Here is a 20,016-nt window from a genome sequence, read left to right on the forward strand (position 1 = left end):
CTGGAGGTGAAAGATGAAGTCCCACATCATGTTTGGCGGGTGCCTGTCACATGTGCTCGGTAGCGTCATTTTTATTTACAGGTTCTTCGGGGCACCTCTGTTTGCGCCATGTGTTTGCGAGGGCCACCCTTGTCCTGCCAGAATGCATGGTCACTTTAGATTTATTACCAATTTTCTGATTTTCAGACTTGGAGTTGGTAGGTTAATAGCAATTTAGATTTTCACAGTATTAAACATAATTTGTCAGTGTAATCAATTGTGGCATTATCAAGACATATACGAAGATGGATATTTTAAATAGTTTTAATAGAAATTATATATTGTGATGTATTTGTGATGTACGTTACGGATTTCACATCTGCATTAAAATTTGGAGTTGAATTGACTTGAATCGAATCCTATACTGGTGCTCAGGAATCTTTCATTGTAAAATGCATTGATATACTACACTTCCATCTTAGAGACTAGCATGAATCGAAACAGAAACAAAAGTGTGGTGCAAAGCACTAAAGACAAAACAAATTAGTATCACTATATCCTCCACCCATTCATCCACCCTCCCATCATCCATTCATCCATCAATCCATTCATACATTCATCCATTCATTAATTCATCCATCCATTAACCCAACCACCCACCCGCCCACCCACCCACCCACACATCCATCCTTCCCTCAATCCATCCATCCCTCAATCCATCCATCCATCTATTCATCCACCCAAACATCATCCATCCATGCATGTATACCCCTAGGTAGGTGGTCGAAACTTGTAACACTGAGGATGATGTTCACCAGACCAACCTACAACTCAATGGGGCAGAGGAAGGAATTACAACTTCTTGAAGCAGACATGTATATATGACCTAAGCCATGGGTATTCGCAAATATTTTCCAAAGGGCCAAAAAGTTTGCTCTATAGTGTGGCCGAGTAATTGATGCCAGCACAGTAGAGGTGGGGGGAGTGAAGTATGTAAATCTAGTGGCTGAATAGCACAAAGTTAAACCAGAAAACCTGTGATCAATCCTGGCTTATGTGATTCTGGCAATTGTTTTAGTTCACTTTCCCTCTTTTTTCTTCATTGACACATATAAGAGGCCCCTGAAATAAATGACTTTAGGATGTGCGCTGAACGAAACCTTCTCCTGAGTATGATTTAATAAACTATAATGTTGTCCATGTATATTAGCAACCCAGGCCACTGAAAGAGTGCACATAACAAATGACTTGCCTCTTAGTTCACTATTGTGATTGTTTTCCTTGTGGGTGGAAGGAAACATGAATGTTTCTTCCATTCATGTTTGAAATGGATCACATAAAACAACACTTCGCAATGCACTGATAAAATCTGATGTACTAAAATGAAACTGTTCTGCATGTTAATGAAATATCCTTTTTGACATTTGAAGAGATGCTATCATATTTTCATATGCTTGTTGGGAGCTGTGTTTAAAAACTAAAGTTTTCCCAATGTTAAGTTAAGCAGGAAACCTTAGTTACTTCCTTTCTTTAAGTTCAATTAACCTGAAAAGAAATGCTTTTGAATGTTAGTGCCGAGAGGAATAAACAGCAGCCCAGTGCTGCTGATGCCCAGGGGGCTGCGTCTAAAGGACAGGAGGCTCCCAGGCTGTATTTTGAGTATCACTGACATAAGCATTCTTTCCTGACAGGTTAATGTTCTGTAGACTGCAATGGGAGAAAGGTCATTCTATCTTTTCAAGGGTAGGAAATGAGCTGTTTTAAAAGATAAACAAGCTATACTGGCTTTGCCAATACTTGTTTCTGTAGCATTGATTTTCCGGGTGCTTTTGGTTCAACTGCCTGTCCACCGAGGTAATCAGTCGTTAGACTAGTAAGGTTTGCAGAGAAGGAGCCACCACACACTAGACAATGATAGCAACCAGCTGTGAGCATGCAAAAACTGTGCCCGTGCTTTGATAATGCCATTCCTGAAAGTTAGATTGGCTTGTAAAAATCAAGTCAATCAGAAGGGAAACTGTCCTACTTGTTGGCATTTGGAATTAAAGATTCAGGGGTATATTCACAAGAATGTGTGCTAAACATCACCAAAAAATGCTTACGCAACTTTACACATCGCAGCCGATTGCGGGAAAATAACCCTGTATCAACGGGGAATTCACAACAAGGCGGTACCATGCGATAGTCTGCCGAAACCGCACCCAATGTCTGTGATACAACCACCTCAACGGAGATAAAAACACAAACTTCAACGCGAAAAAACATGCGATGGGCCAAAGCACGATGAGGAAATCAGCGATAAGCAGCGCCAGGCCTGCAATACATACATGGCAGGTAGGAAAAATCACTATAAAAGTAGAAAAAACACTCAAACACAAACTGACCAACACCAAGCACCATGGAAGCAGCTGGAGTAGGCGCAGAGGGCGAGCGCAACCCCATAAGGACCCCGGAACGATCAGCCTGGGACCTCGGGGTCAGGGAAGGGCAAGGACAAGAATAAGGGGAAGACAAAGTCCAGTCCGCAGGAAAACAGGATCCTAGTCACGGAGGTGATGGAACACCATCAACAACTGTTCGTCACCTCCAACGTGTCATTGGGCACAAAAAATGGAATATGGCAGGACATTGTAGACAAGGTGAATGCCGTCGAAGAGCACAAGAGGTCAATGGACGAGGCCAAGAGGCAATGGATTGACATCAAGCGCAAGAGCAAGGATAAGCTCGCAGCCAACCAGAAGGAAGCAATGCAGACTGGAGGTGGGGCCCCAGTGCCACAGCTCGTGCTGGATGACATGGAGGAGCTGGTGTCGACAGTCATCAGTGTGGAGACTGTGGCCGGAGTCAGGGGACCGGACACTACTCGAAAGGACACAACACAACTGCAACAGGGTGAATGACCACCAGGTACTGGGGGGACAGGTGGATATGGTCACAATGGCACACATGCACAATCAAGCAGAGCACAGTGCACACCCACAATGACTCTGGGTTATGGCCCTGATCTACAGACTGTCACAATGTACAATGCCATGCTTTCTGAATGTCAACATGTACCATACGGCTACATACATGCGGACACATTGTAATACACCATCTCCCCTTCACATTGCAGGGACACCGTCAATACCTCCTGCAGAGCAATCCCAGCCACTCTTCACTGATGATGAGGAGGACACCCCCAGCATCGACACCCAAGCCCTCCAAGACATCATTGACATCATCTGCAACTCACCTCCAGGATCAGGGCAAGCCAGCTGCATCGAGGAGACACCACCCACTACGCAAACCACCCAGCAGGAGGCACCCACACCACCAGCAGTCTCCCAGCAGTCTCCCAAGACCCCCAGGAACAACACATGGCCTTCCAACGCCATGTGCTGGAGGGCCAGAGGGAGACGGCTGAGCAGGTGCGGGTGGGGTTCGACATCATGGCTACCAAACAGGACATCATCCATGGGTTTCTAGGTCCCATCAGGGACCAGCTCCAGTCTCTAACAGACACCCACGGCCCACTCCATGGTCTCCAACGAGCCCTGACTGACATCGCCGGAGTCATGACGCAGAGAGAACACCTGTCTGTTCAGAGTGGCTCCAGCAATCCCAGCCGTGAGCTGGCACACATGCGGAGGCTCATGGAGGACATGGTATGGATGGAGGAGGAAAGGATGGCAGCCACCGCTGCATATCAGCGAAATGTAGCTGGGATCTACCATGCCCTGCAGATCCTCATCATGGCATTGCTGCCACAAGGCGTGGTGCTGCTGAATACTGCTGCCCCCACATCATCAACATCTCCGTCCCCGGGTGTGTCAGTGTCTCACAGTGGGGCAGGCATATCCATTCCAGCACCTGATGGGTCACTGCCACACAGTGCGGCCGACAATCCTCCTCCGGCCCCTGATGTGTCAGTGGCACACAGTGCCGCAGCCAGTACTGCAACACCCACAGGTGGGGCAGAGCACACATCCGAGGACGTGGATGGGTTTGTGTTCAGAAGAAGGCATTAGTATTCTTTTCCGCCACCTGGCCTGTTTGTGCTTGGTGCCGCACATGGCCCCATGACCTTCCACTGACCCCTGATACACTCCGCAGCGTTCACCTTGGATCGCGACATGGACTGCCGTTTCCTGTTTGATAACCAATGACATGGCGACCAGATTGCGAATTGTACCCTTCCTCTTCCGCAGTACTTGTCATCACCGGATGGACTCTGGCTGGCCCTCCACGGGCCCATATTGTGTTAGTGTGCTTGGCATGGCCCTGTACCGCTCCAGCTGCAAAACTCAACTGGATGTGCAATAAACATCCAGTAACAAACTGCTATGTCATGTTTTTCATCATTCATGTATGAATGTGTGGATGAATGTAGGGACAGTGATTTCCCTTACGTCAATGATGCTCATCTAGTGGTATGCCAGTCACAGTGTGCTACATTGCCTATTGTGTTCAGGGTGCCGCGGACACTACAACAGGGACACACACATTAGTCACTTCCTTTTCCGGACATGGACTGAACCATGCCCAGAGCCCCCAAAGTCATTGTTGCAAGCCCTGCGCTGGTCCGGCCTACGCCAGGCCAGACTACTCTGCTTACGCTCCGAGGGGCGGCCCACATAGCTACCTGTCGCAGGCGTACTCGCTAGTGGTGTGCAGGTCACTGGTCTTGTTGTCAGCATGTCACGGTCACTCCCTGAGGGCAGGTTTCCTGGTAAAGTTTTATATTCAGAATTAAAGCAAGTGGAATGGCACAGGTTTCACACCTCTTTCTTCATGAAAGATACATAATCTATTCAATTCATTTACAGATCATGGGGCAGATTTACAAGCCCCTTGCGACACTTTTATGCCGCCGTTGTGTCACTTTTGTGATGCAGCAGCGTCGTAAACCATGCATCATGTTGCAACTTATTTACAACGTGACGCATCTAGGCAGATACGTCACGTTGAAAAGCCCTGCGCCACATGAAACCTGCGTCAGGTTTCATGTGGGCGTACTGTCGCAGGGTGGGCGTTCCCTCGCAGGAAAGCCCTGTAAAACTGACGCACTGAAATCTACAAGATTTCACTGAGTCAGACTTACGACGCTGCTGCGTCAAATCCTTTATGCCAGGCGTAAAGAGTGACGCACCAGGTTAAGTATGGGCGGCCCCTGTGCATTGCAGGAGTTGCGTCGCACTTGCGAAGTGACTCCTGCAATGCGCTGCACGTACGCCACAAGATGCGTCACGCATCTTCCCCTCCTTGCACCATGGTGCGCCGCATTGTAAATGCGACTCATCTGTGGTGGCACAAGGGTGGGATTACATGATGCATCTGTTCTGGCGCATCCCTGCTGATTTGCAGAGATGCGCCAGAAGTTGTAAATCTGCCCCTAAGTTTTTTTTTTATGTATTTGTAGCTAAACCATCCGCCCTTATAGTTTGAAAAGTGACAAACAGAAGAATGAAACCAAAGTAGTGGTATGACTTCACTAATTATTTTTAGCAGAATTTACAGTAGCTCATCAGTATTTGTTTGTGCAGCATGCATCTGTAGACATGGTCCTCCATATGTGCCATCTCATATATTGGAGCAAACATTTTATTCTGGGGATGTCCTGCCCACGTTTCCGATGGGGACCTTGAATGATCTCCGTAGGGGTTGACTCGTCAACCTTTTTCCTGGATGAGACATGTTACACAATCCCTCGTACAACACCCAGTAACCAGGAGTACAGATGGCCATCTTGTGTTGATACTACTGTTCGTTCACTCCACAGCAGACCAGCTGTCTGAGAGCTCTTCTCATGGTTCTCTTATGTGCATCATGATATGGCCTTTGGTTCTTCTCTCTCATCTCTTCTATCATGTGAATGAGCGCCTCTACCTGCTGGGCCTTCTCATTTCCAGTCGCCCTGTTGTTGAAGGCGCAGAAACGACCCCCGCAATTTGCAATTAGCTTTTTTAGTTTCGGCTCAGATTCCTCTACAAATTTTTCTATTGATTTATCTCCCAAGTCATCTCTCCGAGTGAAGACGACGACCATGTACTTAAGTGCTTCCTTTCCAAACCCCCTCTGGATGGTGTCTACAGCCTCCGCCTCTTCCTGGCTAAAGCGCCCAGCCTGGAGCACCAGGACTATGGCATGGGGCCCCGGGGCGCAGAGCTCCAGACACCGTCTGATGTCAGTTTGCATGTCCTCTGCTGATGCATGTGTGTTTAACAACCCTGGGGTGTCCACGACCACCAGCCGCCTCCCCTTCTGATCACAGACCGCCTTCTCACACTCCACGGTCACTGGCTGTGGACTCACACTGGATTTGAACCACTTTGCTGGACGATGACTGGGCTTTTCATCAATGGCACCAAGGATGGAGTTACCAGTGGCGCTTTTACCCATACCAGTGTGCCCAACAAGTACAATTCTTAGCTCAGGGACCTCATGTCCATTGCTTGAAGAATCTGCAAAGAGAAAATGGCTGATGTTAAAATTCACAAATGCAATTATACTATAATGGAGCAGAGAGTAGAAACACCTCGTTATCCAGAGTGGACAAAAAAGAAATTAACATGTTTCTCCTTTAATGGTCAGTCCCTCCAGCCAAACATGCCCAACCAACTTCCTAATATCTGTACCATCCCATCTAATAAACATACAGATGATATCGAGATTATGTCCCGCTAACTCCAAGATCATAGTGAGCCTCACAAGGCTGTGGATGACTTCACAATACAGATCGTTACCCTAGCAATGGTTATCTAAATCATACCTACTACCTTCCATCTCCTACTACCCTCTAACATGACAGAGACACCGGTTGGCCCCAGCTCCCCACCGTTGCACCTGTCCATGTCTGCCACCAAAGTTTTCAAGTTCAAATTGCCCAAAAATCATTCCAAATACGTAAAAAAAACATGACCCTGAGAGACCATCTGGAAACCCTCTACGCCATGGGTACTCACAAACTTTCTCTCGGGGGGCAAATTTACAGTGTGGTTTGTGGCCAAGGGCCGCATCGGTGGGGGCAGGGTCAGTGGTGGAGGGGGGGCGGGGCTAGTGCAACAAAAAAAACTGACCATGAGGTTGAACACAGGCCCCTGCAGCGGACGCTTTTATCCACTGAGCCACCAGACCCGGCATACACACACACACATATGTGTGTATATGTATATATGTACATATATATATATTATCTACTGGCGGTTGCCAGTAGATAGTTATAGTTAGGACCGTGTTTCCATAGGAAATCCGCAACATTCTATTTGGAATAACTTTGGTGCCGATTTCAAAATAGGTGGGGCGCTCCGCTCCGCTCGTACCCTGAAAGTTTCGGGGGGATTCGTCAAGCGGGGGCTGAGAAAAAAGGGGCGTCCCAAAACGCGTTTTTCCCATGCAATTTTCCATAGGGACCTTTAGTCCAAGGTACAGCCCAAAAGGCTGAACAGAATTACTTGAAATTTGGCAAAGAGGTAGTCCTCAGGACAGGGGTGTGCCTTTTGAATATCTGGAGTCAATCTGTTCATTAGTTCCTGAGAAAATTGCAGTTAAAAGTACATATATATCTATAGCCGCGCTCCGTGCGGTACGGTAAGCATACCGTACGTGCACGCTGCCGTGCGCGAGCGTAATTCTGATTGGTGGTTACATTCCAGTCGGTCGAAATCAGGAAGTGTCGGCCGCCATTTTGTGTGTCTCGCACTGAAAAACAAAGGTGGAGAACGTGAAAAGGGGGCAAGGTAGAGAGTTGCAGACCCCCTAGCCTTTGTCAGGGGGTCCAAGAAGGACCCAGAAGTGTGAAAAATACATTTTTTTTTTAAAATCGCGGAGTGCGCGTACGGTACGCGCACGGTGGTAAAAAATCATTAAAAAAATAGAATTAAAAATCACATTTAAGTGTTTAGATATTAGGGGGCTTTAAAAAGAGCCGTTGTGTTTATGAAGTGGTTTTTTTGGTACCTACAAGTAAGTACCGATGCAGAGTCTAAAGTTCAAGAGGAAGACTCTGTTGCCTTCATCTGTGAAATGTACACCGTCTCCTCTATAAATGCCGTGCATGTTGTAAAGCAAGTTGTTGTGGTATATAGAACCCATACCATAGTCTCTGAGGAAAGAAGAAACAGATTTATTGACGTGCTTTCTTGCTTTGTCAATCTGTGGACAAAATTGGTTGGACCAGTTCCACTTTTGCCTTTGGCATATATTAGAATATACAAAGGTAGTTTGTGGAAAAAGCGACATCAATTGCACAAAAGTGTCCTTAACAAGCGTTTCCAGACCTACCCCAGTTAAAGTGCCTAGGTCATTTCCACCACAGTGCACAATAATAAGGTTAGGCTGTGGGAGATGTAGAAAGGATTTCACCAAGGGCATTAATTGGTGCCACTTTAACCCTCTCTGACCAATCCATTTAATGTCTACATTTGGCAAAGCAAGGTCTTTCACAATACCTCTTTTTTCTGCATACTTTTCACTCCAGAAGACATAGCTATGACCTATATTCCACACTGTGAACATCTTTCAAGGAGATCTGGATGCACTCAGATGGTGTCTTTCAGTAGAATGGCAATATGAAAAGAAAGATAGTTGTAAAATGGAGGCTTACATACTTTTTTTTTTTTTTAAAAGAACTCATTGGCTGATGCAAACCATTTTACAGTTAAAACTAGGCTGTATATTTACATTTTTACAAACATGTTTTGTATTGTTTCAGAAAAATGTGTTCCCACAGAAGATTAATTTGGATTTGCTGTTAGGTTTGAAAGGTCAAGCACTCTTGCTCTTTGGATTAGAAACATTGTGTGCTGAACTTCTGACCTCTCTGCTCACACCAGTGTTCCATGACCTGTTGCTATGGTAGGAGGCAGAAGTCATGTTGGGGGAAGGGATCATTTGGAAAAGGGTTGAAATTTGCAACCAATAGAAATGTGTGATTTCATTTGAAAAAATGTGGGAAGCACTGTGATTTGGAGTTAACATGTATATGTGTGAAAAAAGAGAGGGAAACATTGCCATTTACTGTTTCTGGTGAGAGGAGAGAGGTGTACAGCTCAGAGATTCTGGCTCTGATAATCTGCTGTTTGAGTGCCACATTTCTTTCTCAACTAACTAATTTTAAAGGTGAGTTATGAGTTTGAGAGGGGATGTATGTGGTGAATTTTGATATAAATAATAGAATTGTGATTCTTCTTGTAAAGTTGTGTTTTACATGTTGTGTTTTGGGAGATATTTAACTGTCTTGAACTTGTAAGCTATTATGGAGTATGTCTTCACCATAAGTTAAGGTGTACTGGTATCACTGAGGAATACTGTTTTGTGCCTAGAATCAAACCATGAGTCTGTGTGCACACAGGAATTGTTGTCAGAGATTTAATTTGTGTTGGTCTGGTTCAGTAAGAATGGCATTCGTAGGAAAGGGGCAGCTTGTTTTTTTGAACTGTGATGGTTTGCATTCAGCATAAAACAGTATCTCACAAATGGGAGGCAAATGCTAACATATTTGAAATTGATATGGTAGATTTTACTTCCAATCATGCAATGGGTGAGGTTGTTCCTACATGTACAAAACTCCAATTAACCCTTACCACACATGTACTTTTACATACATCACTCCAATGTTTATGCTGTTGTGGAAGCGTCCATGCACATGTTTCTTGTAACTGAAAATACACAGTCTGCAGAAGCAGACTCTTAGCACACACCCAGCTGCTTATCCTGTACTATCATGCTTAGTATTCACAACTGTGTGGTGTTTCAGATAGCAGTGAGTAACGCTAATACATTCAACATCACCAAGGCTCATTTCCTTTGCTGGAGTGTAGTCAGTCACCCAGGTTACACATGTTCATGGTCTCAAAAAGCTGTTTGGACATGTGCTCTTTTCTGTTTCTGAAAACTATAATGAAAATGTGTCAGACTGTTAGAGTAATTATCACTTGCTCTACCACAGTAGTAAGTGTGCTTTCAAATTGCAAATTAAATTTCGTTTTCTGCCTAGAATCACACCATGAGTCTGTGTGCACACAGGAATTGTTGTCAGAGATTTAATTCGTGTTACTCTGGTTCTTTTAGAATTGCATTCATAGGAAAGGGGAAGCTTGTTTTCATGAACTGTGTTGGTTAGGATTCAGCCCAAATTAATATGTCACAAATGAGAGGGCAATGCTAACACATTTGAAATCAACATGGTAGATTTTCCTTCCACTCGTGCAATGGGTCATGTAGTTCCTACATGTTCAAAACTCCTATTAACCCTTACCACATATGTAGTCTTACATATATGTCTCCAGTGTTTATGCAGTTGTGCAAGCGTCCATGCAGATCTCTCTTGCACCTGACAGTAGACAGTCTCCAGAAGCACACTCTTAGCAGAGAGCAAGCTGTTTCTCCTGTACAGTCATGCTTACTATTCAGCACTGTGTGGTGTTTCAGATAGCTGTGAGTAACGCTAATAAATTCAACATCACCAAGGCTCATTTCCTTTGCTGGAGTGTAGTCAGTCACCCAGGTCACACATGTTCATGGTCTTAAAAACCTGTTTGGACATGTGCTCTTTTCTGTTTCTGAAAACTATAATGATAATGTGTCAGACTGTTAGAGTAATTATCACTTGCTCTACCACAGTAGTAAGTGTGCTTTCAAATTGCAAATCAAATTTCGTTTTCTGCCTAGAATCACACCATGAGTCTGTGTGCACACAGGAATTGTTGTCAGAGATTTAATTCGTGTTACTCTGGTTCTTTTAGAATTGCATTCATAGGAAAGGGGAAGCTTGTTTTCATGAACTGTGTTGGTTAGGATTCAGCCCAAATTAATATGTCACAAATGAGAGGGCAATGCTAACACATTTGAAATCAACATGGTAGATTTTCCTTCCACTCGTGCAATGGGTCATGTAGTTCCTACATGTTCAAAACTCCTATTAACCCTTACCACACATGTAGTCTTACATACATGTCTCCAGTGTTTATGCAGTTATGCAAACGTCCATGCAGATCTCTCTTGCACCTGACAGTAGACTGTCTCCAGAAGCACACTCTTAGCAGAGAGCAAGCTGTTTCTCCTGTACAGTCATGCTTACTATTCAGCACTATGTGGTGTTTCAGATAGCAGTGAGTAACGCTAATACATTCAACATCACCAAGGCTCATTTCCTTTGCTGGAGTGTAGTCAGTCACCCAGGTTACACATGTTCATGGTCTCCAAAAGCTGTTTGGACATGTGCTCTTTTCTGTTTCAGAAAACTATAATGAAAATGTGTCAGACTGTTAGAGTAATTATCACTTGCTCTACCACAGTAGTAAGTGTGCTTTCAAATTGCAAATCAAATTTCGTTTTCTGCCTAGAATCACACCATGAGTCTGTGTGCACACAGGAATTGTTGTCAGAGATTTAATTCGTGTTACTCTGGTTCTTTTAGAATTGCGTTCGTAGGAAAGGGGAAGCTTGTTTTCATGAACTGTGTTGGTTAACGTTCAGCCCAAATCAATATCTCACAAATGAGAGGCTAATGCTAACACATTTGAAATCAACATGGTAGATTTTCCTTCCACTCGTGCAATGGGTCATGTAGTTCCCACATGTTCAAAACTCCAATTAACCCTTACCACACATGTACTCTTACATACATCTATCCAGTAATCAGGCAGTTGTGCATGCGTGAATGCAGATGTCTCTTGCACCTGACAATAAACAGTCTCCAGAAGTACACTCTTAGCACACAGCCAGCAGCTTCTCCTGCACAGTCATGCTTACTAATCAGCACTGTGTGGTGTTTCAGATAGGAGTGAGTAACGCTAATACATTCAACATCACCAAGGCTCATTTCCTTTACTGGAGTGTAGTCAGTCACCCAGGTTACACATGTTCATGGTCTCAAAAAGCTGTTTGGACATGTGCTCTTTTCTGTTTCTGAAAACTATAATGAAAATGTGTCAGACTGTTAGAGTAATTATCACTTGCTCTACCACAGTAGTAAGTGTGCTTTCAAATTGCCAATCAAATTTCGTTATCTGCCTAGAATCACACCATGAGTCTGTGTGCACATAGGAATTGTTGTCAGAGATTTAATTCGTGTTACTCTGGTTCTTTTAGAATTGCATTCATAGGAAAGGGGAAGCTTGAGAGGGCAATGCTAACACATTTGAAATCAACGTGGTAGATTTTCCTTCCACTCGTGCAATGGGTCATGTAGTTCCCACATGTTCAAAACTCCAATTAACTCTTACCACACATGTACTCTTACATACATCTATCCAGTGATCAGGTAGTTGTGCAAGCGTCAATGCAGATGTCTCTTGCACCTGACAATAAACAGTCTCCAGAAGTACACTCTTAGCACACAGCCAGCAGCTTCTCCTGCACAGTCATGCTTACTAATCAGCACTGTGTGGTGTTTCAGATAGGAGTGAGTAACGATAATACATTCAACATCACCAAGGCTCATTTCCTTTGATGTAGTGTAGTCACTCACCCAGGTTACACATGGTTATAGTCTCAATTAGCTGTTAGGACATGTGCTCGTTTCTGCTTCTGAAAACTATAAGGAAAATGTGTCAGACTGTTACAGTAATTATCACTTGCAAAAAAAACAGTAGTAAATGTGCTTTCAAATTGCAAATCAAATTTCGTTTTCTGTCTAGAATCACACCATGAGTCTCTGTGCACACAGGAATTGTTCTCAGAGATTTAATTCGTGTTGGTTTTATTGTGTTTTTCACTCGTAGGAAAGGGGTAGATAGTATTATAAGATTTGAAAAGCTCAAAAAAATATAGTAATATATTTAAATTACATAAATGTATTTTTTTTTAGTTTCTTTCAGGTATTGCTGAACAACAGTGAAATAAATTAAAGATGCCTATAAAATCAAGAAAGAGAAAAGAACAGAAAAAAGATCTATATTTGAAGACAACTGGAGGACCCAAATTAGTTGAAGATCCTCATGTTGGAAAAAAGAAAAAGTCTTCTGGTAAGCAGACTAAGGATTTTTTTTTAAATATCTTCAAAAAAAGAAAAAATTTAAAAAATGTCCTCACTGGAAATAGTCTTTCAAGTAGAAAACAACAGGACAAAAGTGAGAAATTACTAAATGCTAATGTACAATCAGAAGCAATAAAGATTGACTTATAAAGAAAAACAGCATTTAAAGACATTCGTAGAAAAATGTTTCAGAGAAGAGTGATGTCCAATTTGCTAAAGGATGTGAAAAAATATAAGAAGAAAGCGAAATTTTATAAGAGAAAAAAAGATATTGAATCAATTGTAGCTAAGGCTTTAGAATTAAAAAGAAAACTATTCATTTTAATTTTGAACAGGATCCGTACATTAGATAAAAAGGTCAATTTAATGAAGTCACAAAGCAAAAGGAAAAGAGTAGTGAAAAGAAATAACTTTTGTAAAGTGTTTTTAGGAGAATGGATGCATAGTTCAAGTACTGAACCATTTTTTAATGAAGAGAGTTGTCTTCAAAGTAATAGTTTGCTGCATGCAGTTGACACCAGAGGTCGTCCTTATGAAGTGAAAGATGGTTGTGTAATGGAAAAGGAGAAAATGGTTCCAAGAAATGAGGAAGAAGTGATAGCTGATGAGTTTATAAGGAGACGTACTAAAGCCCCAGTGTACACTTGGAATTGTAGTAGTATTTGTACTGTACGACAAGAATCTGTTGATAAATTACGTGAGTTTCTAAGAGAATATAGTAAAAAAAGTGTTAAACAGAAGATTAAGGTGCTTCAAAGACTAGATCAATGCAGAGTGAGAGAGAATACTGGTTTGCAAGGACATTCTCTGACTTGTCTTTCTAGGAAAGTTTGTCAAAGTGTTTTTCACCATTTTAGGATGCTGGCAGTACATCATACTGAAATAAGAAAATTTGTGAGAAGATTGTATTCTGCTAAAAGTCCAGCATTAAAATTAAATGAGTTGAATAGGGCTCTGTTCCGTGGATTTGTATCAGATGTAGAGAAGGTTACTGATGAAATTCAGTTTTGTTACTTTGGTCCGGAACAAGAAAGTGCAGGTAATGACACAGTTATTGAAGAAAATGTGGAAGAGAATGTAGAACCCACTGTTAGTAAAAATTTTGAAGATCAAAATGACAAAATTTACTATCATCTCTAATGAAAGACCAAATATTACTTGTATTTGTTGCCGGAGAAGCCATTATAAAAGTCAAACAAGGAATGTTGATCTCTATAAAAAAAGTGAAGAAGAAGATAATTATAAGTGGAAGGATTTTGCTACATATTTGTTTCTGGAAAATTGTTTTGATTTGGGTGAAGATCAGCGTATTTGTAAATATTGTTATAGCAAGTTACAAGAAAATAAAATGCCAGCTAGAGCTGTACATGATAATTTAGAATTGGTTGATATTCCTGCGGAACTTTCTGATTTAAATCCGTATGAGTCTATACTCATTCAATGTGTTCATCCGTTCCAGACTATAGTACTTATGGAGCCCAAAACCGGTAAATTACCTCCTTCAGATTTACAGAGAGGTTTAAAAGGAAGAGTTGTCTATTTGCCATTAGATTTGAAAAAAAATATTGAAACGATTGATGCAGATAGTTTGGAATCTGAACCACTAGTTATTCTGGTTAATGGTGTACCTACTAAGAATAAGAAAATTTGGCAGGAGCTAGTAGATGTACGAAAAGTACAAAGAGCAAATTTATATTTGAAAAGGAATAATAAATGGTATGAATCAATTTATATGGATGAAGATGAAGAAGTTTTACTAGGAGACACAGAAATACCAACTGGGCAAATTGAAAAAGTGGACAAGTCAAAAGAAGAAGAAATTTATGAACATTTCAGCATACATCCTCTTCATTCAAAATAAGTTATGGCAAACACTATTGATCTGTTTCAGATGAAAAAAGCAAAAGGAACTCCCGTGAGTGTATGGGAGGACAGCTTGGAAGCTCAATGTTTTCCCCAGCTGTTTCCTACAGGAAAAGGTGGACGATATGATGAATGCCCAGTACAGATTCCTGCTTCTGAGTATCGGACTACAAGATTATATGCAGAAGATCCAAGATTTCGTCAAAGTAATCCTTATTTGTTCCATCTTTTATTTGAAAGTGACTTGTCTGCACTTTCTTATGCAGTAAATCACATTTTAAAAAGTGGAGTACATCTACATAATGTGTCTGCAAAGGATTTTATGAACAAAGTGCAACAGCGAGATGATCATTTGGAATCACAATTGATTAATCTGATGGCTTGTCAGCGTGGAACTAATGAATATTGGTACCGACGCCATGGAGAATTGAAATGTATGTTACGGAATTTAGGAACTCCTACATGGTTTCTCACCCTAAGCTGTGCTGAGTACGCTTGGGAGGATCTTCTGGATTTTCTTCGAGAGGCAAATTCAAATATTGAAAACATCCAATACAAGACAGCAGGAGAATTGTGCTCATTGGATCCGGTAAATGTTTGCAGATATTTCAATCATAGATTTGAGGCTATGATGTCCTTCATCTGCAATAAAAAAAATACACCTCTTGGAGAAGTTGTGGATTTCTTTTGGAAAAAAGAGTACCAAGCAAGAGGTGCTCCTCATATTCATATGCTGTTGTGGATCAAGGATGCCCCAAAATTTGGAACAGATGCTGATGAAGCAGTTTTATCTTTCATTGAATAATATGCAACATGTGCTATACCTAAAAGCACAGAAGAGAAAAACTTAAAAGAGCAAGTTTTACGTTTCCAAAGTCATCGGTGTGGAAAATACTGTCGGCGAAAGTACAAGAGTAAAGATAAATTCTACACAAAATGTCGATTTGGATTTCCACGACCTGTTCTTTCAAAAGGAAGAGTCAATAGTTTTATGTCAGCTGTGCGACATACAATTACAAGAAAATCTCCCAAAAATACGTACAACCTAAGAAGAAAAGAAGAGTCAAAATATATAAATGACTACAACCCAGTCATTTTATCCATGTGGAATGCTAACATAGATATTCAGTATGTGGCTGACAATTCTATTGCTGTTACTCGGTATGTCACATCTTATATCACTAAATCTGAGAAAACGGAATTGAAGGAAATGTGGGAAGAGATTTCTCACGAGAAGACTGCCAGTAAGAAGCTATACAGTTTCAGTTGAAAGATGTTATCGCATCGAGAAATAGGATCCTGCGAATGCTCAGATAGGTTATCATCTGCAAGTCTGTACTCGAAATCAAGAAGAATAATTTGGGTAAGTTTAGACCTTGCAGGAATGCGAAACCGGGTATCTAAATCTGTTGGAGAAATTGAATATTTGGCAGAGAACGACCCGGAAAGTACAGATATTTTGAAATCAAACATGTTGGACACATATTACCCAAAAAGAAGTCGTCATCTTGAGAACATGTGTCTCTATGAAGTGCTGCAGAACTACATTTTTACACGGAAAGCCACAGAAGACATCAACAATGGAAAATATAAAGTCATTGGTGAGGAAGGATGTTTGGTAAAGCAAACACAAGTAAGTTTGATTAATCACAGGAAGCTGAGTTGCGACACTACTGACAAAAAGGAATTTTACTACTTAGCACTTTTACAGCTGTTTAAACCATGGCGTTCAGAGGATGTATTACTTGGAGATTTTCAGAGCTATGAAGATTCCTTTAATGCATGTAAAGATACGATTGAATGCAGTACTTTCACAAATTATGTACAAATGTTAAATGAAGAAATTGAACAGGAAGCTACAATTGCAGCTGAAGTAGCTAGAGACAGTTCTCAAGATAGCCAAAGTTCTGGAACACTCAGTCAAGATCCCCTAGGACAACCAATCGTAGAAAATGAAGCTGCAATACCCATGACTGAAGTGGAAACGGCTATGAATCAAGCTCAGGAAGATTTAATAGACTTACCAAATTTGGAACACCAACTGAATGAAGAACAACAACAAATTTATGAAGAAGTCACAAAAAAATTGATCATGGATTACTACATGAAAATAAAGAGTGCTCATGCACATCATTTGAACCAATAAGGATGTATGTGAGTGGACAAGCTGGAACTGGAAAACTTTTCTTAATTAAAGTCATCAGAAGCTACCCACAGCAAAAAACAGATTCAACTTTGTCTTGTGTTGTTACTGCTCCAACTGGGTTAGCAGCGTATAACATAAAAGGAGTTACCTTACATCGCTTTCTAATGTTACCAGTGGAACATGAGAATAAAATACAATATACACAAGCTAACAGGAAAAGCATGCTTCGAAGTTTCAAGAGTGTTGAAGAAGATGCAAGTTCTCATAATTGATGAAGTAAGCATGGCATCAAACTTAATGCTTGCTTTTGTGCATCTAAGAATGCAGCAAATCAAATTCTAAAGAGAGACTATGACGTGTTATTTGGTGGAAAACATGTTATAGTTTTTGGGGATCTTCTGCAGCTCACTCCAGTTAATGGACAACCAGTGTTTAATACTGTGACACATGAAGACACGAAGAAGTCATTAGGAAGTATTGGTAATGCGAATATTTGGTCATTTTTTGAGTACAAAGAACTCACTACCAATATGAGTCAAGCAAATGATGAAGATTATGCAAGTATTCTGAAAGATATCAGAATTGGACTACTCACAGAAGTTGGCAGAAAAGCATTACAGAGTCGGTTGCTACATAATTTATTTATTATGAAGAAATAGTTGCAGAGAAAATATACAAGAACATTGCAGAAAAAAATACTGTAATCTGCTTAATGACAACACTACGTGAATGCTCGATATTCAATGAGGAACTTTTGAAATTGGAAATGGAAGAGATTAAGAAAATGGAAGCAGTGGACAAAATTCAGCATGAAGGAATTACTATTACATTAACAGGCAAATTGAAAAATAAATTGGATTCTCTAGAGAAGAACATTTCGAAAACAGCTGGATTAGAAAAAAATCTTTATGTTTGTATTTTTAAGAAGAAATTTGGATGTAGAAAAATGTTTAGTGAATGGAGCTATGGGTAAAGTTGTGGGTTTTGTGAAGTACCAGAAAAAAGATGGGATTGAATTTTTAAAAATAAAATTTGATCAGATTGAAGAGGTTAAAGAGATTAGTCGTTGTTCAGTCCGTTTTTTGCTTGTAAAAGACTTATATGTACGTAGGAAGCAGTTTCCGTTTTCTCTAGCATATGCTGCAACTATTCACAAATCTCAAGGATTAACTGTAGATAGTGCTTTTGTAAACATTGGTTCTACTGTGTTCAAAGAAGGTATGGCATATGTTGGTTTGTCACGAGTGAAAACATTATATGGTTTATTCATGATAGACTTTGATGACTCAAAAGTTAGTGCTGATGCAAATTGTGTAAAGGAGTATAATAGATTAAAAAGAACCTATGCTCCTCATTTAGGTCAGTATCCTGTGTTTGAAAAACGTGTTGTTTCTCGGAAAAGGAGAATTGAGAATATCTGTAATGAGGATGTACAGAAGAGAAAACAAAAGGAGAGTGATGTGATTGCAAGCAAAAAGAAAAAGGACAATGTTGAAGAGGTTGTTGGTTGTCATTTTGAAAATAGCTCTGGTATCAACTGCTACGCTAATGTAGTGCTGAATGTTGTATTTTATCTTGAAAGTTTGCAAAAGCAGATAATAGTAAATCATGAAAAAAGATTTTGTTCTTTGCTGAGTTTTCTTTTTGAGAAGCTGAGTATTGATAAAACTAAAATAGAAAGTGCTTCTGATGTTAGAAAACTTTTAGATGTATGTTCAGGATGTACACAGTTTACTCAAAATGTCCAGCAAGATGCACAGGAATTCTTGATGCATATCCTTATGGTACTGGAAGATGAAGGGGTAGAAATAGAAAATATGTTTGGTCTCTCTTATAAATGGGAACATAGTTGTGAAAACTGTTTCAACACATGCAGCTCTAATGTTGATTCAGAAAGGTTTATATATTTAACATTACCAGAGAGTAAATCAGTGACTTTTAGTAAATTAATTAAAGATGCCAATCACAACATGGAATGTTCTAAATGTAAATCAGACATGTTTTCAACGTTATTTTTAAATAAATATGGACAGTATGTAATTTTAATGATGCAACGTTGTAGATCTGATGGTTCAAAATTGGACACTTTAATAAAGAAGTTTACAGGACATCAATTATCAATATCTGGAAAAACTTTTGTTGCAATAATTTTCCATGATGGACCTTCTATAACTTCTGGTCATTACACAGTTTATCTTAAATGTGAAAAAGGCTGGACACTGTGTAATGATTCTCAATTGATTTTCAAGCAACGTTTGCCTGCAGAATTACCAAATTCCTATTTAATTTTTCTGAAACCAAAATTTTAGATACAAATTGCAACATCTGACCAAACATTTTTGCGATTTTATTGGATTACCATTGGATATTTCTTCAAAAAAGAATTTAAATATTACCATTTGGCCTCATGGAAAGGTACAAATTTCTATTGTGGACTTCTTTGACAGATATTATTTTGGTGTATGTGCTCAAGCAACAAGATTTACAGACGATATTTATTGCAAATAGTTATTGTTCTTAGATGATATTTTTATTAAATATGTTACATTTCTATAAAGGTATGTTTTACTGAGAAGAGATTCAGGGCTTTTTTTAAACAATCTTTCAGATTGTTAATTTTTTTGCCCGCTGTTAAGTGATGAATGCAATTGGTTTCACGATTTACAGTGAAATGCTATTTATTCTGAAAACAGCAACAAAAGGGCAAAATATTGTTTTTTTAAATATAAAAATATGTGCACTGTATTCTAAAATGTATTGTTAAATATTAATACTTTTTTTCTTTTTTTTCAGCTTGAGAAAGAAAATTTAGGAAAATTAATCCTTTTTTCTAGCAATTAAAAAAACCATTTATTGTTAATTAAGTTATTTTGTTGGTCAGGTAAGTTTGAAATATCTGTATTTATCACACATTTACTTTCATGCTCCCTTTTTTTCACTTCTCCTCACTCTGCTTTTCTCATTTCTGTTGTAGTCCCTCAAGGACCTTGAAGGGTGAAAAAAACATTTTATTTTTAAAAAAAAAAGGTGCGCGTACCGTACGCGCACGGCGGGAAAAAAAATAAAAAAA

At 40.3% G+C, this 20,016-nt stretch overlaps 1 protein-coding gene across 1 annotated transcript in view; it reads right to left on the reverse strand.

Annotated features, from left to right (window-relative positions):
• Window positions 1-5,458: 5,458 nt before the first annotated feature.
• Window positions 5,459-20,016, reverse strand: part of LOC146830008 (uncharacterized) — a 230,987-nt gene continuing 216,429 nt past the window's right edge. The window contains exon 21 of the mRNA XM_085604242.1: window positions 5,459-6,422. Within this exon, the coding sequence (XP_085460368.1) occupies window positions 5,719-6,422 (704 nt within the window). The 3' untranslated portion in view covers window positions 5,459-5,718. The remainder of the gene's footprint in view (window positions 6,423-20,016) is intronic.

Source organism: Triturus cristatus, chromosome 5_1 (assembly GCF_964204655.1).
Source record: "Triturus cristatus chromosome 5_1, aTriCri1.1, whole genome shotgun sequence".
In the NCBI taxonomy this organism is placed as follows: Eukaryota; Metazoa; Chordata; class Amphibia; order Caudata; family Salamandridae; genus Triturus; species Triturus cristatus.